The 27,127-nt window shown below is 39.3% G+C and overlaps 1 protein-coding gene across 2 annotated transcripts in view; it reads right to left on the reverse strand.

Annotated features, from left to right (window-relative positions):
• The window catches only part of RAD51C (RAD51 paralog C), a 1,235,792-nt gene that overhangs the window by 209,629 nt on the left and 999,036 nt on the right, over nucleotides 1–27,127 (reverse strand). The window contains exon 7 of one of the 2 annotated variants that reach the window (XM_044054280.1): nucleotides 13,719–13,789. The exons of the other annotated variant lie outside the window; for it this stretch is intronic. Within the exon in view, the coding sequence (XP_043910215.1) occupies nucleotides 13,749–13,789 (41 nt within the window). The 3' untranslated portion in view covers nucleotides 13,719–13,748. The remainder of the gene's footprint in view (nucleotides 1–13,718; nucleotides 13,790–27,127) is intronic. 2 annotated transcript variants of the gene reach the window in all.

Raw genomic sequence — 27,127 nt, forward strand, 5'->3', positions numbered from 1 at the left:
TCCTTGTACTAGGTCTTCTAGCTTCCATAAGCACATTTAAAACTTGTTGAGGAAGTTGAGACCTGCTGTGTTTCAAGACAGAATATGCCAGGCTGTCAGATGAAGAGAGTGAAGCTTGACATTGAGCAGATGACCGTCCTTCTGGGATAACAGATGTGGAATCAAAGGTAAAGGCCATGGAGGCTTCTTTACCAGACTCCGTAGTAGTGGGTACCAGTGTTGCCGAGGCCAATCTGGAGCTATCAAAATCATCCTTGGCCTGTCCTGTCTGACCTTTAACAGTACCTTTGGAAGAAGAGGCAGAGGTGGAAAGGCATACACATGAAGGTTTGTCCAACTGAAAGACAGAGCATCTACTTTCCAAGCTGTGTGATGAAACCCCTTTGTGCAAAACTGTGGCAGCTGGTGGCTTAGTGGAGAAGCGAACAGATCTATGTCTGGAGTTCCCCATGACACTGTCAAGTTCTGAAATACATGAAGATCCAGTTTCCACTCGTGGGGATCCATGATTTGTCTGCTTAACACATCTGCTAAGGAGTTCTGTGCTCCTGGCAGAAACCTTGCCTGAAGAGTTAGGTGCAAGCGTAGCGCAGTCTCCCATAAAATCATTGCTTGCCTGCATAGAGGATAAGAATGTGTTCCCCCTTGTTTGTTGATGTACCACATGACAGTTGTGTTGTCTGTTAGAATCAACACCTGCCCTGGAAGAAGTAACTCCTTGAAAGCCAGTAATGCGAATTGGACTGCTAACATCTCCTTCATGTTGATATGTAGATGCTGTAGTCTGGCAGGCCACTTGTCTTGTATCCACTTTCCATTTAGATGAGCTCCCAAGCAATGTCCGAGGCATCTGTCGTTAAAATCTGACTCGCCTCTGGCCGGGTCACAGAGAGTCCCTTGTTTAGGTGACATTCCTGAGCCCACCACAAAATTCTCTTTGAAGGCAAGGTATTATTTGAATGACAGTGTCTAAATCCTGGCAGTGCTGTGTCCATACATTTTGAGATACCATTGTAACTTCCTCATATGCAGTTTGGCATTGGGAAGCACCAGAATACAAGATGCCATGAACCCTAATGCTTGAAGGACTGTCTTTGCAGTCAGCACGGACTGATGAGATAGTTGATGGAAGTAAAGTGATAGACTCTTTTGTTTGTCCGGGGTTATAAAGGCCATCTGGGCTGCTGTATTCAGTCTCACACCCAGAAAGCACATGTCTTGAGAGGGTACTAGACTGGACTTTATTTCGTTCACAGAATACCCTAGGCATCTTAGCACTGCTATAACATATTCCAGATGCTGTAGAAGGTCTTCCTTTTCTTGAGCCAGAATCAGGCAGTCGACTAAATAAGGATAGATTTGAATTCCTTGTAGCCTGAAGTAAGCAATCACTGAGCCAGAACCTTTGTGAATACTCTGGGCAGTAGATAAGCCAAAGGGCAATGCAGAGAACTGATAATGAGAATCTCCAGCTCGAAACCGCAGATACTTCCTGTAACTTAGCCTGATAGGCACATGAAGGTAAGCTTCCTTGAGATCTAAAGTTACCATCCAGTGATCTTTGCCCAGCAGGGGTAAAAGCTGTTGTAACGTCAACATCTTGAACTTGGGAATGTCCAGATAAGAGTTGAGGAGAGATAAATCCAAAATCGGTCTCCACGTGTTCCCCTTCTTTGGTACTAGGAACATGCGAGAATAAAATCCTAGGCCCCTTTCTGATACAGGGACTGGCTGAATGGCCCCCATTTGGAGTAACTGAGAAACTTGCTTGTGAGCCTCTTTCCTTTGTGGAGGAGGAACGTCTGGCATGCCTTTGAAAGGGGCATTGTATGGAAATAAAATCTGTAACCGTGGTGAATGATGTCCAACACCCATCTGTCTTGAGTAATTAAATCCCAATTTTCTTTGAAAAGAGACAGTCGTCCTCCCAAAGGAGCTGCCAGACGAGTCTACTGGCAGCTGAAAAGGCAGGTCATTGGGTCTGTTTACGAAAGGACTGACCCCTGCCCTCACCAGAAGTCTGAGCAGGTGAACTCCTGTTCTAGGCCTAAAAGAACCTTGAGCCCTGCCCCTACCACGCCTAGACCTACCCCTAGACTGGGAATCATAAGCAGGATATGTCCACCCCTTAGCAGGCCAATTTCTACTAAACTTCGGTGGCTGTACCTGCAAAAATCTTTAACAGTTTGCATAGATTTAGCTTTGTCCTCCATTTTCTTTAAAACTGCTTCCACAGGTGAACCAAACAACACATCAGACTGTAAAGGAGCATCCAAAATCCTTGTCTTAACATGCTCAGCCAAATTTTGATCCCTCAACCAGGCATGCCTGCGAAGAACAGAACTAGTGGCAGCCACCCTCGAGGAGGCCTGCACAGCATCAAAACCACATTGCAAAGAATGCTTGCCCACTTGTTCAGACACATAAACTAAATCCAGCAATTCTTTACAATCAATACCTTCCGCCAAAGCATCCACCTTAGATTTCAATTGTGAAAGGAGATAATTTTGATATTTCAGCATGTGAAACTGACAATTCAACGCTCTCATGGCTAGAGTGGAAGAAGTATACACTTAGCTACCCCACCTATCCAACGCCCTTGCCTCTTTGTCAGTGGGAACAGGATTTTTAACCACAGAGGCCTTAACACCTTTAGGCCCCTGAGAAACAGTTTCTGGGTCCGCCCTAGGACTCTTAAACAAATACTTATGAGCTTCGGGCACCCTATAGTACCTATCAGGTTTAACAGGAGCAGGAGGCAAAGAATCAGGGTTCAGGGAAGCCTCTGCAAAACATCTTCCACCACATTCAACACAGGAGGTATAGCTAAGGGCCTATGCTGGGGTAAAACAAGAATTCCCTAAGCCTCTTCCTGGAATCAGAGTAATCCTGGCCTTCCCATTTAAAGTGCTCCCTCATGGAATGCAGAGTCTCTGAAAATGAAAAATCCTCAGGAGGAGAAGTCAAGGAGTGGCATCATCCACATCAGAATCAGAATAATGAGGATACTCCTGCAAATCTTCCACAGAAGACTCAGAAGCCCCTGAACCCTGTTCAAAACTGTCAAACTCTGGTTCCACCCTAGGCCTCTTATCAGGAGGGCCCATAGAACCTCTAATCATAGTAATCAAATCTTCTGCCATTTTAAGCATATGTTTCTTAGGTACAGAACCCGAAATGCTAGGAGAAGCCCCTACTGAAGCTGAACTTGGCCTACCTCTAAAAGAAGTTTTGGCAACAGAAGGAGAGGCTCTAACTACTTTGGGAAGAGAGGGAAGAATATTTACCTGAGAAGCCCCCTCAGCCTGGCCTGCCTCCTGAGAGGGTACATCCTGTAACAGTAAAGTTTCTGCCTGAGACTCCATAGAAACTCCTGGCAAAACCTCTGGCTCCACTGAGCCTCTAAAGAACCGGCGTCCGGCACTGCCGGTTCATCAACCCTAGGCTTCGCTGTTTTGTCCTTGCGCTTCTTGGACGAAGCTGGTGCCGGAGCATCCGACGGCATTTTATAATTGCAACGCTTCCCAAACACTAATCTGGCACAGTCTAACCTCCTCTTAATAGTGCGTTTGTTAAACCTAGCACAAGAGCGGCAACCAACAACGCCGTGCTCAGGCCCTAAACAAGGTATACACAATGTATGGTAATCCCTATGAGGTATTTGTTTCCCACAAGAAATACAGTTATTCACTTTTTCTGACATCCGGTTAAATACTGAGGCAAGAAAAAAACAAAATGTTCCCCAACGGGGTACTTAGCCAACTCTGATTCGGTCTGAAACTCCGGTTTCGGAAATATTTCAGAACGCCAACCTGCACTCGCAAAACTGCTTCTGCATCGGACCACGCGGCAAAAAAGACTGAGGATATGGCGCCGGTCATGCGCATTAGTACCCTGACGTACTGACGTCAGTCTAATGCGCCCTGACCGACGTCAGCCTTATACTCTGGTATTCGGGCCGACTGGATGCGGACTATACCCAATAGTAAGGACTGCAGCAATGGAAAACGAAGAACATCAGAAATTGCAGAATCCTGATTAGAAGAATCAGAAGGAAAATCGGTTCTAGGTCTCTTAGAGGGAGAAGGGTGGCTTCCCCTAATTACAGTAATAACGTCTTCAGCCATTCTTATCACTTGTTTTTTAGGCATATGGGCCTGACCGTGCGGTTTGGATGTCGGTTTTCTAGGTGTGGATCGAGTCTTAGGCCTTGAAGAAGATGGCGTCGGTTTGATATGCAAGCCAGTAGGCCTGAATACAACGCGGCTCTGGACCCATCCAAGGTAGAGACATCCGCAGGTTCCATAGTCAAATAAGCATCTCGGGCATAACGGACTCCGAATGGGTCTCAGTAGAGGCCTGCGAATCTGAAGTAGCGGGTATCAGGGGCTGCAAAAGCACCTCACTGAGGACCAGCAAACTGCCGACTAGCTTAATAGAAGCGGCAGCTTTGGACCTATGCGGTCTGTCTGTCTTTATCTTTACGTTTTTTCAGAATGTCGGTAGTCAGATGGCTTACCAAATCCATTTCTGGATAATTGAACCAAGTATCGAAATAGTTAGATGCGAAAATGAACCGACGACGAATAGTACGAGGATTGAATAAGGCACAAAACCGACAGCGAGGGACGTCGTTGTCTGGGCCTAAGCAATGAATATAGTACAAATTAAAATCTTTATGAGGTATTTGCTTTCCACAAGAAATACAATTGTTAACTTTTACTGACATCAGTTTAGAGCAAGAAAAAAAATCCCCAACGGGGTACTTAGCTTTTTAGAAGACTTTGGTTCTGAAACACGAAAACGAAAATTTCAGGAGTCGGCCGACCAGCACTTGCAAACTAATTCTGCTTCGGGCACCGCACGGCAAGAAAGATTGATGTAATGGTGTCGGCTGCATGCTTTATAACCCTGACTACCTGATGTCATGGAAGAAGAGACAGCAACTGACGCAGGACCCAAGACTTTGATGATCAGGCCAGCTGAGGGCTACCTGCAAGCAGATAACATAATGTAATGAAGAAGAACACGAAGAACATCAGGTATTTCTGGTACTGTTTGTTTTGTGGATATGCAGGAGGTCCATCAGAATGGGGTCTGACAATACCCTGTATGCCAGGCATAGATCTCCCCTCAAAAGCCTGTAGGAGACAGAATACAGGTATAGGGCCTTGAGGAGGTCAGCATAGGACAAGTTACTTATGCCATGTATTCTTTTAGTGAGGAACCTCTGTGGACGTTCCAGTTGTTGGATAAGCCTGGTTAGGTACATACCAAAGGGGGCACTGTGCTCAATGATAGGTCTGATGAATGCCGAATACAGTGGAGCAATGACGTCCTTGGACTTAGATGCCATACCTTTGTTTAAAAGTTGCACAACATAGAATGATTTCCTCACCACTGTAGACACGTGATGGTCAAAGGCTATATTACTATATATGTGTTTCCCTAAGTCCCTGACTACTGGGTCAACTCTAAGGGGTGTGTTGTCAATATGATAGTTAACAGGGATGAATGACTTCCCAAAGGATATTATTATGCATTTCTTGGCATTTAGTTTTAGTCCATGACTCTGACACCAGTTGTTTGTCTGTGTCAGTCCCTCCTGGAGAACATTTGTGTCAGTGTGAGATTCAATGACAGCTCCTAATTTGCAATCATCTGCAAATTTAGTCAGACAGAGACCACTGACATTGGCCTTGACTTCTCAGAAGTAAATGCCAAAAAGCAGCGGTCCAAGGACTTGATTCCTGAGGGACTCCACTTGTGACTGGCCTCTTTGTAGACATGGACTCCCCAATTCTAACTTCCTGGGTCCTGTCTGTGAGCCAGTTGGCTATCCACTGTGTGACATATGGGTCTGCACCTAACCTCTTGAGTTTGTCACCAATGCCCAAGTGAGTGGGGTATTGGGTCAAATGCTTTGGCCAGGTTAAGGTAGGCAGTGTAAACGATTTTGCCCTCATCCATTTTTGTCAATCCTCTCCAACTATAGTACAATCATTACCATCTTTTTTCTCACTGATCACATCTGTTCCAACACAGAAAAAGTTAAATCACTGCCTTCCTTGAGCTTAGAGAAGAATTTAACACAGCTAATCATTGTCTCCTGCTAAATAAAACAAGTTCCATTTTTTGCCGACACTAACAGTGTACTTCATACTTGAGTAGATTCTCTTCTCTTTCCTCTTTCTCTGTAGGCTATGTATGTGGCAGCACATTTTCTGTGTAGTTTTAGCTACTTGAAGTGAAGTACTCCTTCCTTTAGCCTTTAATGTCTTCTGGACTGGTGAGAAGATTGCTGCTAGTGTCCCTAATGAAAGGTATGTGACCATTCTCGGTAATTTTCTTGCAACCTGACACAGCTTATTTGTGCTATCTGCTGAGTCACTTTCCAGGAGATGGTAGAGACAGGCTATTTCAACTGTGTCCAGGACTGGTTTAAAAAAACTCTCACTACAATCATAGTTTCACTCTAACTGGACCAAATAGCACATCCATTTACTAGTTCACCCAGAAAAGGTGTGACATAAGGTTCTGTTCTTGGATCTAATCAGTTTTCACTATTCCTAAATGTTCTTACCTGGGAACTTCCACATATGAACTGTCTTCTATGCACCAATGATATTGTTCTCTTTAAAAGAAATAGGGACGTAGCCACCCTATGGAAGGATTACAATCAGATACGAGGTCTACCTGAATAGGCTTCATAAAAAAACTTGTAGTCAACACTCAAAAAAAGCTCCTTAATGCTGTGTGGTACATATCAAAACCTTAAGCTGGCTCAGAATACTTCTATTAAAGATCCTACTGGTCTCACTCTCTCTTATGTCAGCAAGTAAAGATACTTGAGGACTTCTTTTTTACCAACATCTTTCCTTTTATAAATATGCTGAAAACCAAATCCACAAAATGTTAACTCAACTAAGGCTATCCTTTACAGTTTCCCACCTTCTTCCTTTAGAAATTTGACGTGCCATCACTATTAATGTACTTCTACCCAAGCTTGAATATGGATTGTCTGATAGTCTTGGGCTGCTCTAACAATATTACTCTCCTCCAAAAAGAAAAAAAATCAGATTTGCATGCTTACTTACTTAAGGAAAAAATGGTTAGAGTGACTGAGCCACTCTACTGCTTAGCACACTGATATTTAAACTTCTTAACCAAAGTTATTGACATCCTCATCTTAATATACTACAAATTAAAGACTCCACTTACTCCCTACACATTTGTAACTCTCTTCTCCTCTCAAGGCTTCCCTTCACTAGTTACCTGTAAAAGATAATTTTCCAAGCTTTCCCCTGTGTGTTGGAACTCACTACCAAAAGACAATAAGTAAGCTGACAATGTCATCTCCTTTCAGAAGTCAAGTCATTCTCACTTAATTGATGCAAACAAATTGTAACTGCTTCAGAGACACTGGCTAATATAAATGTACAATTTCATTTATTTCTCGTTCCTTCTACTTATCTACAGACCTGAGTAATGAACACACACAAGATTATGAAAACATCAAAGTTGTCAGAGAAGTGTGGTGGGTAAACTGGTAATATGGTACTGGCTAAATGAGGGGGAGGGTTGGTAATACACTTGATATGCATAACCTTAACTTGTTGCTTGGCTCACTTTCTTTTCATAATTAGTTGTATAACATGTTTACGAATGTCAATACTTCTAAAATTCTTTTCACTTTTTGTGTACTTATGATATATATTTTTGATACCCACTGTTCGTGGAATGTTTTAACTTTTGATTTAATATGTTTCTATTTCTGTTTGTCTGCTGTAAAGCATTTCTCATGCTTGTTTTTATCTCTGCCTGCTTGGTACTGGTCGTGGTTGAAAAGCTCACTTACGGAGTAAACATACATTAAATTCATTAACTAATTTAATTAATTAAAACTAATTAATTAAAGAGCTGAACCCTGATGCAAACTCACTCCTAATAGGAATCCCTCAGCAAGTCCGAACATTGTTCATACTTTTATCATTGGGTTCCAGTACATAGCCTGCACTAATTCTACCACTATTTTTGGGACTTTGAACAACTGCAGGACTGTCAAAAGCAGCTTTTTTTGGGACTCTGTCATATGCTTTCTCCAAGTTTAGGAATGCCCAGTTGGACACTTCCATCATCTCCAGGTTCTTCTCTACTGTCTGTCTCACTGCAAACATTTGGTCAGTTGTACTGCATTCTGATTTGAATCTAAACTGTTCATCTGCCATCACAATTTCTACTGCTGTGTGTATTCATTTATCAATTACCTTCTGCAACACATTCATACAGTGTGAGAAGAGGTTAGATACCACTGTACTGCCTACAGGTATGAATATCTCTTTTGGTCTTGTAGACTGGCACTAGAATGACTATTTTCCAGTTATCTGGTATATGCCTCTCCCCTACATACTGTGATGAATAAGTACCCTAAGGAGCCATTTGTCCTCTAATGCACCTAACAATCTGATCGTGTTTACTGTGACATCAACTGAACCTGCCACTTTCCCTGACTTAGTTTTTCTTAGCGTACTTCATACTTCTTGAGTAGATTCTCCTTCGTCTTTCTCTGTAGGTTATGCATGCAGCAGCACAGGCTGTGTAGTTTTCGTAATTCAGAAACTTCTTGAAGTACTCCTTCCTTCAGTTCTTGATGTCCTCTGCACTGGTGAGATGACTGCTGCTAGTCTTCCTAATGAAATGTAAATGACAGTTCTCTGCCATTTTCTTGCAACTTGACACAGCTTCTTAGTGCCATCTGCTGAGTCACCTTCCAAGTGATGGCAGAGTTTCTCGGACACCTTATTCTTTCCCATTTTGACTGCTCTCAATCTCTTTATTAGTCAACCAGTATTCCTTTTCTTTCTCTCTCTCTCGCTTTCCTTCCTGCACTCCTCCTTTCTTTTGATACTTTTCTGCACATATGTTTCTGCCACCAGTTTTCTTGTTGTACCTTATTTCCATACTTGGTTCAGCCACAGATATCACACACATTTTGAGATGCTGCAATTCTTCTTTGCATGCATGCATTTCTTCTTCCTGAGGTGTTAGACCCACAAGCTTTCCTTAAATTCATGTGTTTTCATTCTAGTCAAACTCCAAGTCCTTAGCCTACACTCTAATGACCTTAGAAGCCTTCACTGACCACTGCTTGCAGCTGGCTGTGGCCACCAATGCTTTTCTCAAAATAACAAAATGCAAAGGAAAGGTAAAAAGGGATGCACAGAGGGGACATGATGCAGGTGCCCAGAGTTCCCAAAGTATTCCCAGAAATATTTGTACTATTTATTTCTGCCTGCCTTCTGGCTTTAAGAATTGCACTATTGCTGAGTTTTGCTAGTGTCTTTGATGTTGGAATGTGACCATGTACTTCAGTCTTTTCACTCCATTTTGCACTTGTTTTTATGAAATTGTGCTGTTGCAATCTGTTCAGTAAATATATCAGTCTTTTGTCTTGGTCTTCCTATGCCAGCTCCCAGAACTAATAGCTCATCATCATATGTTTGCAACACTCTCCAGGCTTTCATTTACTTGCTTAGCCAAGCAGAAGTCCCTGGAATTCAAACCACATCAGTGGCATATGTCATACAGCTTTGAGCTTTCTTCACCTAACTTTATCTACCAGAATCTGTCATATCCATCTGTTACTGAAAAGAACTCTGACATAGTTGACATCACCTCCTCAATCATAAGCAATTAATAATGTCCTTAAATTACCTTATTCAGATCTTGAGGTAAGTACATGTCAGAATAATGCTGTACTTTACAGCAGTAACCATACTACTCGCCCATTCCACTTTGTTATAGCCATTTCAAGAACATGTGTTTTCTTAAGCTACTTTAAGCAAACATGCGGAGTTGCCCTTTCTCTACTGTTGTGCAACCATGAAGTTGGTATACATAAGTTGGGGGGGCACAGCCCCCTGTATATATATATATATATATATATATATATATATATATATATATATATATATATATAAAAAGCTTCTGTTCACTGAAAGTAACTTTCAGATTTTTTTATCTTTTATTATTTTGTCTGCTCAGATAACAGTGTTCGATAAATAATCATGAATCTGTCAATTCTTCATGAAACTTCAGCTTTTCATTTGCTTACATTTCTATTCAGTTCCACTATTGAGAGACACTGGGCATTCCTTAAAGCATTTATCACTGGCTTAGAGTTTAGAGTTAGGTGACCATGAGACTAGCCTGACAATCTTCCTACACATGTAAGTAAATCAGCATAATCGTGGAAGATATCTTACTATGGCTTTGTATAATATGCAAGACTGCTATGCAGCTGTGCAACTGTTCCTGTATGCATTTACACCATGCCTGTATACTCTGAATATGCCCATCTTCTTCACAAGCCAAACAACCCAAAATATTAGGCAAATTAACTTTCTGATTCATTGATTCTATCTGAAAGAGGATCTTACATTTTTTTTTTATTTTTATATTCATGTCAATACCTTCTGACCCATTGTCTTTGTTGGGTACCTTGAATGTGTCAGTAGTATGTACACTGTTTTCCTTCCAATGCCTTTTAGTCCAAATGCTTTAAGTATCTTCTAACATGATATTACATTCTACAGAGATACCGATTTTAAATTCAACACCATGTACTAATTAGAAGCTTCTCCTGCAAGTCTTGCTGATTATGCCACGAGTTAAATGCTACAAACAACTTATTTCATTCTTCTGACTCAGTAGTCTTTTGAACATCTCTGCAAAAGTATTCTTTTTTTTTTAAACACAAAACATCTTTTATTAAATTATCACTTATGACATAGGCAATTGTACATTCATATACATGAAAACAAACCATATTGACATACTGTTAGTTGCAAATGTTATATGTCACTTATAATCTATCAAGTCATTGTCAGTCAAACATTATGAAGCTCATTCAACTCCCCCTTCCCTTAAACCTCACAAACATTATTTTGCATGTATTGTTCCCACAATTTCTATTTTTTTCTAACTAATTTGCTCCAAACCTTTTCTAAAGATCCCACTTCCAGTTCTTTTATCTCTGTTACTATATTCACTACTCCTAACACAGATTTAGACTTAGATTTCCATTTTCTATTAGACTAGACCATTCTGATTCTGTATCATAACTCAAAAAATAATTGCCTTAGTTACACCAATTTGCTTACTCAGTATTTCCATTAGACTAGTCAGCAGGAAGTTTTAACAGTCGGCCAACTCATTACACTCCCAAAACATATGTGCCCGATTTCCTCTTTATTCCCCATCACGCCTCCAACATTTGCAATCTACCCGAGGAAAAATTCTTTAGAATCTGCTTGGGGTATAAAATACCTATGCAAACACTTTTGAAGCAAAGATTTCAAATCTTCTAGATTTTGTTGCATATTTAGGAGCCATACATATATCCTCCCATTGCTTCTTTGTGAATTACTTATCCAATCTCTCTTTCCAATCCTTTCTAATCTCTTACAACTGATTCCTATAGTTAACATACAATATTTTATATGCACTTACCAATTGTCCCTTTTTTTAACAGCAGCTTCTGTTCCAGAATCTACTAATAACTCTACCAATGCTGGTCTTTCACTTAGGATCCCCCTATTTCTTTACGTTTGCGTATACTCAAATATCAGTCCTCAAGAAGTAAGGCAATCTTTAGCCATGTTGCTCTACTGGAAGGGCCAACTTAGCCACTTGACTCTTGCCCTCTTCCCCTCCCAGATAAAATCATTCAACTCTTTATTAACTGGTATCCAGAACTTATCCTCTGGTTGATAAAAATATGTCTGACTTGTGTATAAAACCAAAGGGACTAAAAGCATTTTCAACGTGACAACCAGATACACAGTTGCGTCCCACTACACATATTGAGCTGTAAACATTTGCAAGTTAGATGGAAATACTATTCACTATTCATTATATTTAGTTTTCTTTTATTTGTTTCCCCTTAAAACTTATTAAATCAAGACAAGAGCCTTAATCCCAGTCATTCCCCTATGCACAAATAAGAAAAGGTACATCAAGTTTACTTATATCATGCTTTTTTGTCTAGTCTTTCTTCACTTTGTACAATGTAGTGGCCACATTTCTTAAAACTAAACAAGAAAGAAAGAAGAGGGAGGCACATGTTTAGTATCCCTATAACATACATCATAAGCCATGTATTATAAATATACTGTTAAAAGCAACATTTTGTTTTACTTATAGTTTACTCTTTCTTTCCTGTTCCCCTCTCATAAATCTTTTTCCAATATTAATGACACAAAGTAGGGCATATGTTTTGGAGTCCCCTACAAGTTTAACAAAGTCAAAAAAGTCCAATATTTCCAGATTTTCTTGTTCAGTCATGCTTCATAAATGTAATTAATGTTTTGCAATCCCACATTTAATTATTCATTTCTGAGTTGCTGTTTTTTTCCAGTTGATCTCCATCTCCCAAATCCAGTTGCTGGCTCATTTCCAATGCACTCCTGGTTCTCCTAGTCAACTCTCCTGCTTTTTTTCTGTCTCACAAGCATTTTCCTTTGCAACACTGGAAAATGTTTTAGTGGCATAGTCTCTCCCTATGGACTTTATTACCAGAAGAGTAAGAAGCAGAATCTCCTCCTGTTTGATAACTCACTTTTTATTGGACAAACTTTTGTATTTCCCCCTTGGCATATTCTGCATCAAAGAATGATATTGATCCTCAAGGAAAACTATTCTGAAAACAGCAGGGTACAGCATCTTGAATCTCACACCTGTTTCTTGACATTCCCTGGTTGCTGGAATAAATGTACAATGAGTAATCATTTTCCACAAACACTGTACTGTCTTCCACTTTTAGTACTTTGTCCTACTGCCACAGTTTTGTCTGAATCAACTCTTTCTGCTAGTAGGATTGCATTTTTACTATTAGAGGTCTTGGCTGTTTCTCATGGCCAGGTTTGGAGTATACACACAATGTGCTTTTTCAATTAACAACTCCTGCTGTGGAATACCAGTCCAGTTGCTGAGTTGTGCTTTCATAAAATTAATACAGTTTGCTCTTTCCAGTCTCTCTGGTACAGCAGAAAATCTCAAGTTTTCCCTATGTACTCAATCTGCTAATTCTACCATTTTTTTTTACATATTTTTCTGAGTAGTCTCATACTCGGCCAGCCTTTTCTTCATGTCGACCTCTGTTTTTTTTGGAGTTTATCAGCTAATCTAAATATCTGTTCAAAGCTTCTTTCATTTTTTCTGGTCTTTTGTTATTTGAGTTGATATACTCCTTCAGTGCTTTGTTTATTTTAATCAGCTCTGAGCACATCGGACTTATTTTTTCAGCTAGATTACTGGATGTGTCTTGCACCAAAGCTAGAGCTTGAACTTTTTGCTGACCAGCTGTAGGATTCTTCCAGACAGTGTTTTCTCCTCAACTTTTGTGAACGACTTTTGTTAAGGTTCTCTATATTTCTATTTTTGCTGGCATCCAGGCACTGCCGTTACCAGCCAGTTAATGAAATTTACCCAAAAAAAGACAAATTCAATGGCTCTCGTTTCTTAATTTCTGTTTTCAAACTGGGAGAGACAAAATAAAGCTGTTACTCAGTATGCAGCAATCTTGGAAGTCTACTCTGCAAAAGTATTCCTTTATCCACAGTCTTTGTAAAACTGAAACTAGGCACTTCTTCCTCAGTCTTACAGCTACACATAGTACATCAGGCTTTATTTTCAACTATGCCACACCTGATACGTACCTTAAGGTTTTCCTTCTTGTCAACATTACTTCAGAATGCTCTTTTACTTTTTCCAATTTCATCTCTCTTACCTTAAGAAACAGAAAGAATACAAGACATAATTCCTTAACAGTGCACTTGTAATTTCACTCACTTCTTATATATACTTCTCTTAAATGTCAGTCCCTTGCTTGATCATTTCTTATATCACAAACTATTCTGAGTCTGTCATAGTTTTTATCTTGATTGTTTAACTCATTGACACAAGCAACTGCAGTTTCCATTGAAGTATTGCAAAGAATGCCCCCTCCTCATGTTTACAATCCTACTGAACTTCTCCATTTACTAATACTACTTTGTCTTTCTCCTATTCTTAAAAGTCAAACATTCAGCTGTCTAAGTAATTTACCACAACAGTGGATGCTAGAATAAAAAAATCACTGTTGCAGTGGCCCCTTACTGTTGCATGTAGCTGCTAGGTGGCCTTATATATCTAGCCTGATTTTTAAACAAAGATCCTTGCCCCTTTTGCCTAGTGTACATCTGGACCCTGGCATGTTCAAGCGTGCAAGTATAACACAGCCTGCGTATGACATTTTATACCTTTCTTGCCCAGAACCCATGGTAAGGGGGGCCTGAAGTGAATATTTATGCTAAGGGAGAACAGAGATATATAGCCAGGGAGGGGCAAAATACACAACTCTGATCCAAGAAAGGGAAAGGAGAGGTGTGAGAAGGGAGTACAGTAGCTTCCCCTAACCACTGCCCAAAGCTGAGTAGATCCAAGCCCCTTGAAACTTGTAGAAAGGTTTGAGAAGGACAAGGAAGACATGGGTACCCCACTCAAGGCCACAAATGCACAGTAGGAATGTGGGTGAGAGACTTGTACTGTAACAGTGATCTACCTGAATTACAACTATACAAGTTGGGTCTACTACATGTACACATGTGCTAGTAAGCTCACAACACAATTACTTGACCTTCCCACCACCCATCCCTAATGACCTGCACAGCAAGTCCAGAGCCCTAACTCTAATCCTACAACTCAGTAAAAAGTCAAACCAACACCACAACGTGTAGAAAAACAAAAAATGCAGGACAAAGCACTTCAAAAACTCAGGAATCTTCAGCTACTCAGCCCTTTAATGCAAAAACAAAACACAGTGCCACACTGAGGAAATTAAATAAGCGCTTTTTGTCTGGTACAATGACCAAACTTCTTCAGACAAAAATGTTTTTGCATTAAAGGGCTGAATAGCTGAAGAGTCCTGAGTTTCTGAAGTGCTTTGTCCAGCATTTTTTTGTTTTTCTCTAATCCTAAAATTCCTCATGCAGCCCTTAACACAAGCCATAGCAGTCCCCTTCCACTTCCTAAGTCCCCGATTTCTTCCAAAACATAATATTCCCAATCATTCCCGAAACCTAAACTTCACTCCCTAACCCTAAACACCCCCTCACTTCCAAACCAAAACCTAAAGTCTCAGACTGGTACCTAACCCTAAACTCTCCTCCTACTTCTGATGCTTAAAACTAATCCCTAGTTCACTAAACCTAAATCTCACTCCTTATCGCTGCCATAAGTGAAACATTCCCTCCCGGGTGCGGCTGCTCTTACCTGGCTTGAACTTGGTTACTGTATTCAGGGAAGGTACAAGCTCCTCTCTCTTTCTCTCTCGCTCTCTCTCCACACAGCTGCTGCACTTTGCTCAAACATGTACAAGCTCAAGCATCAGTTGCACCCCATGTGAGCTACAAGATGTCAGAGTCCCTGGCCACAAAACAGTGGTCTTTGAAGGCATGGGACTTGAGCATTTGTAGTAGAGCCCACAACTGTTCTACATTCTTCATTTAGATCACTGCTGCCATAGTTCTTACTAATGAAATGATTCCCAGAGCTTTACTTAGCATGGGCAGTAGCTTGAGAAGTGTGGCTGCGGTTTCACATGCCCTGTGAAATTACCAGTCTACTTTACACAAAGAAAATGTCCAGCCGGTAGTGTTTGAAGAAATTGTGAACTGATGTCAGAGTATCAGCTTTCTAAACACCCTGAGTTTCCACTCCTTTTAAGGATAACACCATAGCTGCAGTACCCTTGATACACTAAGCTGTGAACAGGGTAAACAGGTATTCCCCTTAAGATGACTAGCAGAACTTTACACATTGTGAGAGCCATTCAGATATAGTTTGTTTGGTCACCAGTTCACCCTTGTTATTTTCTGCAAAGGAGATGATCAACTGGTTTGTTTCCCGAACTGCTTGATTCTGCAAAGATACTACCTAAGTTGTCTCTGGGCATTCAAGGCATTTAGAATTCTCTCACTCCAGGCTGGCAGCTAAATGACCCATCTGGGTGTGGATTCTGTCACTACTCTGGGCATAAAAGAAGGGTTGGTTCTTAGGCTCATCCTATCCTTATGAAAGGCTAAGGAAATGTACTTGCAAATCAAATTAAAGACTCTGGTATCGAAGGTGATGGCCACCAGCAGGGCACATTTCTAAGTTAAGAAAATTGTAGAAGTAGAGACACTTGACTCAGAAAGGACCTGGGTAAGTTTTACTAAACACAAAACTTAGGTTGTAGACTGGAGCTGCCATTTTTCTATGAGGTCTAAGGTAAAGAACTCTCTTAAAGAAATTGCTTCACTGGTCTCAAGCTAGCCAAGTGTGAATCTAGTGGGAAGCAAGCTGAAATGGCAGGCAGTTGAAATTTAATTGTTGTGTAAGCCAAACTCGCACCAAACAGCTCACTGATGGTTTGGAGGCTCAGAGGCACCCCTGTTAACTTTCGATACAGTTGTCTGCTCTGGCACCAGCTATAAATCTCTGATTTAGATGTGTAGGAATTTCCCACTGGTTTGCTTCCTTAGACTCCTTAACAACTCTGAAACTGTGTTTGAGTACTGGTGCTGAAAGGCATCAGTATGAAATCATCCATGCAGTGAGCTGCAGTGCAATTAAACTGGTGTGTATTAGGTATACTCTGTCCTGCGTTATAAAGTCCACAATTGCTGACAGTGCATGATACCCCCCCCCCACACACACACACACATTTCCATGATCCAGGTGAACTCCCTGTGCAACATTTAATCGTTGGTCTGTCAGATAATTCTGTTCTAAGGGTATGTAAACTACCCTGAGACACATTCTGTGTTCCAGTGTAAGTTTCCAGGCTATCATTACTAATTCACAGAGGTTTACCGTAAGACAGGCTACTGTATGTTGTTAATCCCTTGCTTGTTGAAATACTGCACATCACTGTGATGCTGTGTATCACTACTTCTAGAGTGTTTTTTCCCATACGTGTCCGAAGGCTATGAATCTGTAGTTACAAACTATTTTTTATAACTCCACAACATAAACAATTTTAGAATAAAAACTTACGCATAAAAGAAGAAAGGGTCATTGTCAAATTTAGGGAGTCTACAACAAGAAAAGAACAGACAGAAATCCTACAGAGATACTAGATATTTCGGAAATTTTATGAAAGTTTCTATAAAGCAGAGGAATGTGGAAACCAAGAAAAGACACAAATGGAAACATTTATGGAATACTTAATTATGCAAAGGTTAATGACGGATGAGGTTCAACATTTAATTGCAAAGACAGGAAGAGAGAGAAATGGAGATGTATAATGAATTATAACTGATAGTATTCATGTGGAAGCCTGGAGGGAAGAAAGTAATAAATATCTGGAAGCTTTTGTTTAACAATACTTTAAAGGGAGGAAGTACCAGCATCTTTAAAAAGTTGTGGTGGCTGTATTACACAAAGAGGGTGAAAATCCTTCAGAGCCAGCTTCATATAGACCCATTTCAATTTTAAGCAATGATTATGAAGTAGTGTTTATGTCTATACTAGCTGAGAGAATGGTAATGGTAAATTGATGGATATGAATCAATGGGGTTTTGTGGAGGAAAGGCAAACATCTGACATTAACAGAACAATGATGATCCAGAGGGAAGGAGAATGTAAAAAAATACTGAAATGCTGAAGGCCATTGATGCAGAGAAAAGAGACTGCTGGGATTTAATGAGTAGGGCAATGGAAGCATGTGTATTTCCTAACAGAATGATAGGATTAATTGGTAGGATATATGAAGGGTAGGAAGCAAGAATTAAGGTGGGAGGTTTCCTCTACAACAAGCTGCATCTGAACAAATTACCTAGGCAGGGTTGTCCTTCCTCTTTATTATTTGCCATATATTTACAGCCATTGGCAAAGAAAATAAGGGACTCATAAATTCAAGGATATAATGGGTATGGTAATCAAGAAAAGTTCACTTTATCTGCAGATAATATTTATTTCTCGATAAAACTAGAAATGACATTTTAGTGTTATGGAACATTTTGAGACAGTATGTTTTTCAGGATATGAAACAAATGAATATAAAACAAATATTATAGCAGTAAATTACATACCCATGCATGAACTAATTCGGCAATACTCATATTTATGGGGATATTATATGATGAGGTATTCAGGTGTATTTTATTAAAAAGGATTATGTTATGGCAACTAACGCTATGGTGGAAGAGACTAAACAAATGAATACAAAAACTGAGATGCTGAAAGCTCAACTGTGCATATGAATAGGAATATACAAGCAATGTAAATGTTTCTAGTTCCCTAGTTTTATATACAAATTAAAAATATTTTTAGCAACCAGAGGAGTAGTTGTGTACCATAAAGAATAGAAGGAATTTACTTGGGAGGGGAAGAGGGCAAGAGTTAAGTGGGATAAGCTGATTCTCCTCGTAGAACAAGGTGGTTTAAAAGAATATCTCAGAGCTATGCAGCTATGGCTTGTGTAGGTAACAAAAGCAAAAGGTAATAAGTCAAAGTGGAAAGGGATAATGATGAAACGGGGGGGGGGGGGTCTTAGAAAAGCAAGAAGAAAGTAGGAATTTAGATGCAGTTCCTTAAAGAATATAAACACCACCATACAAAACATACTCAACATACCAGAAAGTATTTTAAGAACTAAGCTACCACGGGAATACAGAAATGAGATTTTATTAGTAGCAGTGACCACAAGAAAGGGTAGAAAAAGAAGGGAAGAGAGGGCTGCAATTTACTGAAGAAAGTTGGCAATGGAATCAAGGTTTTAGTAGCAAATAACTAGAGGGTGAAGGTAATAGAGTGGTGCGAGGAAAAACAAAATTTTGGATGGCAAATTAAAGACCGCTTTCTATAACATGAGTTGATGAAATATAGGCAAACAGAAAAGGACAGGGGATTGCTAACTGAAAGATCAGCTAGCTCTGACAGAGATCATCAGAGGAGGTTATTGGGAAGACAAACTGGAAAGGAAACATAGAAAGGGAAAATGACAGGGCATCATTACATCTTCCAAGTATACACAATAAAGTCCAGAAGGGTTTAGGGTTTCTACTCGGAACTGTCTGCATATGTATTTTTATACCACGAGCATGGGTAAATAGCAAACGCTGAAAGTGTAATTGGAAAGAGAGTTACTTGGGAACATGTTCTAGGAATGTAACAAGTTGGCAGATTTTGAAAATTCCCTACACGGTACTTTGCCAGATATGCTGGGGGAAGGAAGTGGTCAAATTTTATAAATATATTAAGGCTTTACTAAGTTTATTGCTAATGCCTGACAAAAAAAGCAATTATTAGAAAACGGAAATCAAAATCGAAACCAATGGTAACTGAAGTACTACGTTTTCTAAAGGAGGTAAAAGATCTTTGAGTTTCTGACTGAATGTGCAAATGGTCCCTAGGCTGTATCCAAAGTATGTGTTCTGATTGAATGGTTGTACATTTCCTGAGGAAAGGGGATCCTCATGTTAAAGTTGCTCTGCTCGGTCCACCCCTTTGGCAATGCAGGACAGAATTGGATTTAATTTTTCTAGATGATGGGAGTGCTGAACTCATAAGGACTTCAGATACCATTCATGGCTAGGCCATGCAAACCAGCACAACAGCATCTCCCTTTTAACATGTGCACCTTAATCAGGGGTGGGGCTATGTTTGTTAGGAGGGGTATGCTAGGAGGTTGCCAAAAAGTTATGTGGAAGGTATGTTAGGGAATGTTTACTGTCACCCTTTGTCTATAAGAGACATGGGGACCAGCACAGGGACGAATTTATGATTATCCATCCAAGTTAACTAGGGAATGTTTACTGTCAGCCTCTGTCTGTAAGTGACGTGGAGTCCAGCCTGGGAATGAATTTGTGATTTCCCATCCAATGGTCAGGGCTGTATTTTTGTATTGTTTGGTTTGCATTTTTCTCATTTGGAATCTGGCACAAGGTATCATGAGGATGGTCAATGCTATGTATCCTACAGCCCTGAGGTAGTTTCTTTTTCTAGTCTGTTTCTGTGTTGCTAAATGGAGGAAGTAAGTTTCCATTTTGTCTGGAGGAAGGTTTTCTGTAGCTTATGTATTAAGGACCATTTGAATATCACCTCCTCAGAGAGTATCATGCTTGATTTCTGTAGGTTCAGAGTAAACTCAATCCTGTGGAAGAGATCCATGGTAAAAGTCAATGCCCTGCTTACCTCCTCCTGTGACTATGTCTAAATGAGGCAGTCATCGAAATATGGGAAGATAAAAATGACTTTGATCCTGTCAAAGGCGATTACTGGCACACAACATTTTGTAAAGGCCCTGAACATATCAGACAGGGCAAAGTAAACTGATAATGCCAGTCTCCTGCAAAGAATGTGAGATAGCATCTGTATTCATTGCAAATAGGTATAAGAAGGTAGGCATTTTTAAGTCCAAGGCGACCATCAGAGCTCTTCAGTGTTGTGGTGACAACAAGGCCTGAAAGTCAACATCCTGAATTTTGTTATCTTTAAAACTATGTTTAAGGCTTTAGAGGACCAGGAGTGATAGACTACATTATGTTTTCTTGCTCTTTTGGAACCTGGGGTACTCCTGCCATAAGATTAATCTTTATCCACTGCTCTATCTTTCTCCTGTAATTTGAAGTACCCAAGAATCTTTTGTTATGGACTCCCGCACTGAGACACAAAGGAAATCTGCCTTCAGTTTTATTGTAAGAAATCTGGGAGTTGACTGGGCTGGAGTGGGGGAGGTTGAATGGAAGGGAGTGGGAAGAAGGGAACCATATATCCATGGCTGCTTCCTATTAGAGGACAGGCCTCCAGGTTGCCCCTTACTGTCCTCCTGTTATCCTTTTCTTAAAATGACATTTGTTTTCCATCAAGTCATTTAACCATTATCCCACTTCCAGCAGAAGAGACCATGTTTGGAAACGCAATTTCTGTCATGCTATGGCATAAGAGGGTGCAAAGTTGTATTGTAGTCTGCATAAAATTGTACCTCTTTCCTACTCTCTTAAAGACTTCATAAACTGAACTTCCGAACAGCAGCTACTTGTCAAGGGGGTATTAAGGAGTTGAAAATTGACATTCTCTTCCAAGGGTTGAAGTCTCAGCTAGGCATGCCTCATATAGCCCTTAGCTGCTGCGCTGGATGTTTTATCAGCAGTACTATAACCACACCTGCTAGTAGTCTGTGTGGGCTCTTAACACCTTTGACATCTGATCAGCATCAAACTCCTCCTCAGTCTTCTCCCTTATGTGATCCAATATATCCATGTGGAACTTGGTCATACTGGTCTGGCAGTTAACTCTGAAGGCCAGGGAAGCAGACATGCATACTGTATTCCCAAATTTCTTTAAAGCCATGTTTTTATTGTCAATTGAGAAATGTTAGGAGCAGAAATAAACTTGGACACTTTTTCTGGATCTATGGACACTACTGGATCCCTGTACAAGAATTTCAGTGTCTTGCACCATGTAGTCTGTAGGTACAATGGGCTGACAGTCAGTTATATGGAAGGATGCAAAGAAAGCATTCACCAATACTCCTAGAACAGGATGAGATGAACAGCCATAGCCTGCAGTGCATCCATAGCCAATAAAGCAAAATATCTTAATCTGTGCTTCTGTTGCCTCTCTAAATTCCTGTTTCCAGAACTTTATCATGGTTTGGGTTCCTTCAGAGCAGATCTCCTCAGAGTGAAAGGGTGGATTGTGCAAGGTGTTAGTCTCATTTGGTCAAGATATTCTTGAAGGCAACATAACTTGCTCTGCAAGTTTTTTTTTTTTCTGGAGGGGGTGAAGTCTTGGCAAATATTGCAGTGCTAAACATTATGATCCACTTCTAGGCAAAAAAAGAAAAACTGCAACTGTGGTAGTACTTATAACAGATTTGTATACCATAGCCACATCCCAGTTTTTTTATGCCAGACACAAATCACCCCCTCCAAACCCCCCCCCCCCCAGCAAAGCATTCATGAAGAGAACAATACTCTGCAAGTTTTTTTTGGGTGGGGGGGAGGGGGTAGCCTTGTCAAACACTGCAGTGGTAAAAAGCATCTGGTGTGGTAGTCCTTATAATGGATTTGTATACCATAGCCAAATTCCCATTTTTAGATGCCAGACACAAAACAAAACTCCACCACAAAAAAAAAAAAAAAAAAAAGAAAAAGCAGCAAGATACAATCCAATTTTATCCAGTACACAACAACAAAATCATAGGGAAAAAAAAGAGGCTCTGAAGCCAGCTGACCACATAAAGGATGGTAGACACTGCTCATGACACTGGTGACAAACAAGGGTGTCTGTACTCAGTAAATGCAATAACAAGTTCCAAAATACTGCAGGCAGATGCCTTTCTTATACTAGCATGCTTGGATATACCACTGGCAGAATGTACACCATGCAATAACAGAAGAATCCTGAGGTCTAGAACTGGGATGGATATATGGAAACACCAAACAGCTAAGTCCCAATAGTAAAGACTACCTTCAAGGTTTATTCCCCTGCAATGTGCAAAAAAGGAGCATGCTGTACCATTTTAGGCTTTTCAGTTATTTAACTTACACTGAGCAATACTTAAATTTTGGCTGCACAGACCCAGCTTTTTTGTTTATCTGCCTTGTAATCACAGAATTCCTGCTGAATGCACAAGGATAATCCTTCCAAAAAAAAGGCAAAATAATCCAAGGCTTTCCATGAGTCATATGAGAGAAAAACAAAAACAGTAAAGTTATTTCTGAAAACAAAAGAATCGTGAAATGTACGTTACACCTCTGAGCTTTGGATTTTCCATTGACCCTCACTTTGGAGATCATATAATCTTTGCAATGCTCATCAGGATGCTCAAAACACACAGACAATATGTCTGTATTACTAGGCACAATGAGGTCTAATGTGACTGAAGTGAAGGAAAGACCACATGACATGTATCCCTTTACCATTGGCTCAATTTTCTTAAAGAGATATTACTATACACTACATGCTAACAAACCAAGTAATAAAAACGAACCAAATCCACAAAAAAGGAAATCCAACGAATCACTGAAGATAAACCACACAGTATTTATTCAAAGGTAGATGTAAAGCGCTTTTCGTCGCTCAATGTTTGAGCAACTTCCTCAGACATAAATAACTTAATCTAATTAAGTATTTACTTACATCGCTTACACCACTCAATTACAAGTCAATTAAAATTTAAAGTGATGGAGTATACCACACAATATTGCAAAGAATTATATATGTTAAAAACAGGTAAACACCAACTCACAATAAATGCAGCCTTAAAAGATGTACATAAACAGCTTTGTAAGACAAAAAACAATATAAGATAAAATAATAAAATAAATAAGTACACAGTGTCCTAAACAAGTTACAAGTATAATTAGTTAACCTATAAAATATTCAATATTAAATCCTGTACTCACTAACCTAGTAGCAGTAGATTCAATTAATTTATTAAAGGTATTTATGATACATTTATATTTACTGTTAACTAAGCAGAACAACATTTCAAAGAAAACATTTAAGAATAATATATAAAAATATTATATAAGAATACCAGCTAATAAGTACCCTTATTATTATGTGGTTGTATGTTTGTGTATATATATAAAATAATTATTAGATCCAATGAATTAAGTCTAATAAGTAAAATGTAAACCTATACTATACAAGAGTATTTTATAATTCCTTTTCTTATGTATGGTGTAAAAAAATATATAATAAAAATAATATATATATTGTGTTATATTTTATTTCCTATCTAGGCTCCTTAGTTTCAATAAACAACTAATGTTACAGTGGTCATTAAGACCTGGATATACAAATGCATTAGTACGCCATTGCCATGTTAATTCTCGATCTTCTAATAACAGATTGTAAGGACCCCCCCCTAAGGTTGGTTTGAATCTGATCTAATGCCATAAATTTAAAGTTATGGCCCGGGTTGGCTAAAGTGTGTTTAGATAAAGCGTTCTCTACCTTGTTGTTCTGTATGGCATATGTGTGTTCATAAACTCGTTCTTTAAAGTGCCTTTCAGTCTTTCCTATGTAGAAAGCTGGGCATGATATGCATAAAGCCACGTATACTATAAGTTTAGAATTACAGTTCAGTTTGTATTTAACTTTATATTTTATGTTGTTAATAGTTACAAACTCTCCACTACACATATGCTTACACATATTACAACTTCCACAATTTGCCATACCCTTCTTTCTATTAAAATTGTTTGTAATGTTAGTCTCCAAAATGTTTTTCATGTTATTACCCCTTCTGTATACGATTCTAGGATATTCAACTAGTTTAGTATTTATACTCCTGTCTTGTTGAATCAAAGTCCAGTTTTTGAACAGTATCTTTTTAATAATGTCACTGTCCATGTTATATGTCGTTATAAAGCTGAGTTTAAAGTCGTTAGTAAGTTTTATTACATTCTCAGAAATTACTGTTTCCTTTGGTAAGTTGTCTTGGTTTACTGTAGTGTCCAAGTAAACACTTCTGTCAACAACCTGACTAAGAATGGGAAGTAGTATACCATTAATTCTTTTGCATCTTACTTCTTGGACTATCTCATCTGTAAAGTCACTCGGGTAACCCCTCTCACAAAAGAAAGTTGTTAGTAAATCACATTCAAGTTCAAAATCACTAAGGAGAGTGGTCATACGGGCTGCTCTAATGAGCTGACCTTTCAATATAGCTTTTTTTTGAGAAGATGGATGAAGGCTAGTATAGTGAAGGTACGAATTGCAGAAGGTTTCTTTTCTATGTATTTTTGAAAAATACTGTTTGTTGGCTTGGTCCTTGGATAAATTCACGTCCAAATAATCAATAGTCTGTGTTTGAAAATTGGAAGTGAATTTAAAAAATCCTGTAGTACTGTTCAAATAATATAAGAAATCTTCTGCTGTTCTATTATCCCCTCCAAACAAAATAAAGATATCGTCGAGGAAACGAGTGTAGTACTTAATAAATGGAGTCCACTCCATATTCTGAAAGATATATTGATGTTCCCAATACACCATAACTGTGTTTGCTAAACTGGCCCCACATGGGGATCCCATTGCAACACCACATTTTTGCAAGTACAACTTATTATTAAATGTAAAAAAATTATTTGTCAAAATATCTAATAAAGTTGTGACAGTAAAAATTTCATTAGTTAGAGCTCCCTTCTTAATAAGAAATAAATTAACCCACTCAATGGCTTTCAAATGAGGAATGGACATGTATAAGTCTATAACGTCTATAGTGACAAAGTTATATTCTTCTCTATATGAAATGTTGTCAAAGTTCTTTAGAAAAGACCATGAGTCTTTACACACTTGCACTTCCGTCACTAAATATTTTTTTAGTATATTATCTACTAGTTTAGCAGATGCATACGTAATAGAATTTCGTCCGTCTATGAGTGGTCTAAAAGGAGGGTCCAAAATGTTTTTATGTATATTAGGTGTTGCAAACATAATAGGGATCTTTGGCCAGTTAATAGTGATGTATTGGTAAGTATCCAAATCAATATATCCATCCATAAATAGGTCACTGTAGTAACCTTTTATCATTCTATATGCAGTGTTAACTTCGTTGACAGATGCTTCTTTATACGTATCATTAATCAACATTTTCTCAACTCTATCAACGTAGTCATAGTTGTTAAAGTCAGCCCACCACCTTTATCTGGCTTAATAGCTCTGATGTTAAGTGTTTTAAATATAGATAAGGCTGCAATTTCATCTTTACTGGTATTTCTATGTTGCCATAATTCCCGAAAGATTCTATTGTGTGGGCTATTATTAATGCTACGTAAGTCAAGTTCCATTAACTGTTCAAACATAGACAGAGTTGGGTGTAAAGTGGGGTTATATTCACTGACCACTTTAAGTGAATTATTTAATACTGGAGAATCTCCTAAAAGAATGTTAAGGTTAAGTTTCCTTACAAACAATTTAAGGTCCTTAACGCATTGTACCAGATCCATGTGTTTACTAGGGACGAAAGTTTGACCCTTAGCAAGGAGTTCTACCAACATGCTGCCAATTTTCCTAATTCCTCCCTCCCATAATGTTTGTGGACCAATGGCAACAGATCATATCCCCTTATGTCTGTGTTCTTCTATTGTCTGAAATTTAAATGCCTTCCTCTTAATTCTGCATGTAATCAACTCATCTTATATTCCACACCTGGCATGACTGGCAGTACAAAACATGACAGTCCATCTCAAACACCCTTCCCTTGCTGGTGTTTCTCACTGCTGCCTTCACCATTAACCACCCCTCACTGCAATGCTGTTACTTCCTACCCCAATTTTCTTTAAATACTTATTGGTTTTAACATATTTCTGCAGATATGACTTAAGTCATCATTTCCATTAATCCATGTGTGTATGTGGTCACTGCTACACATCTCATTATCCTCTGTGTGCTTCTTAGTCTTGAATCAAGCCACAGCCTTGACCGCCTCAGCATTTTTTAACTTCTTACAGGTTCATAGGTTGTTACTAAGCTAACAACTGCTAGAGTCCTTACAAGCTTAGCCCCACATCCCAAACCATTTGGTTCTCAAATATCATGGAAGTCTATATGGGGAGGGGGCATGTTAGTAATGAGGCAACTAAGGATTTGTTGGGGGGTGAGTGTTGGTTAGGATAATACTTTTCTTATTGATGGCCACTGTCCATAAGAAACATGGGGTCCCAGACAGGAGTACATTTGCGATTTCCCATGCAACTGTCAAGGTTTCCTTTAAACAGGGTCATAGATAAACTTTGCTTTGCAAGAATTAGGAGCCTATTCCATAGTACATACATCCTTTAGGGGACATATCTGTCTCTCCAGCATGTTCTGTTTATGTCAAAAGTGAAGTAAGGATCACTGGATCTACTGTTTCTGGTGATGCTTGTTTAGTGCACGAGCAGCCGATCCATCAGAGCTGGATTTGAGGAAGCTCTATAAACCAGGCAAAGATACCCTTCTCAGCAGCCTGCAGGAATAGAGAGACAGATTATTTAGGTGATCAGTGTAGGGCAGGATATTCATGCCTCGATTTCTCCTGGTGAGAAACCTTTGTGGCCATTCCAACTGTTGCATGTGTCTGGTTAGATATATGCCAAAGGGGGCA

This window comes from Protopterus annectens, chromosome 13.part0 (assembly GCF_019279795.1).
Source record: "Protopterus annectens isolate FY-2018-M chromosome 13.part0, PAN1.0, whole genome shotgun sequence".
Classification (NCBI taxonomy): domain Eukaryota; kingdom Metazoa; phylum Chordata; order Ceratodontiformes; family Protopteridae; genus Protopterus; species Protopterus annectens.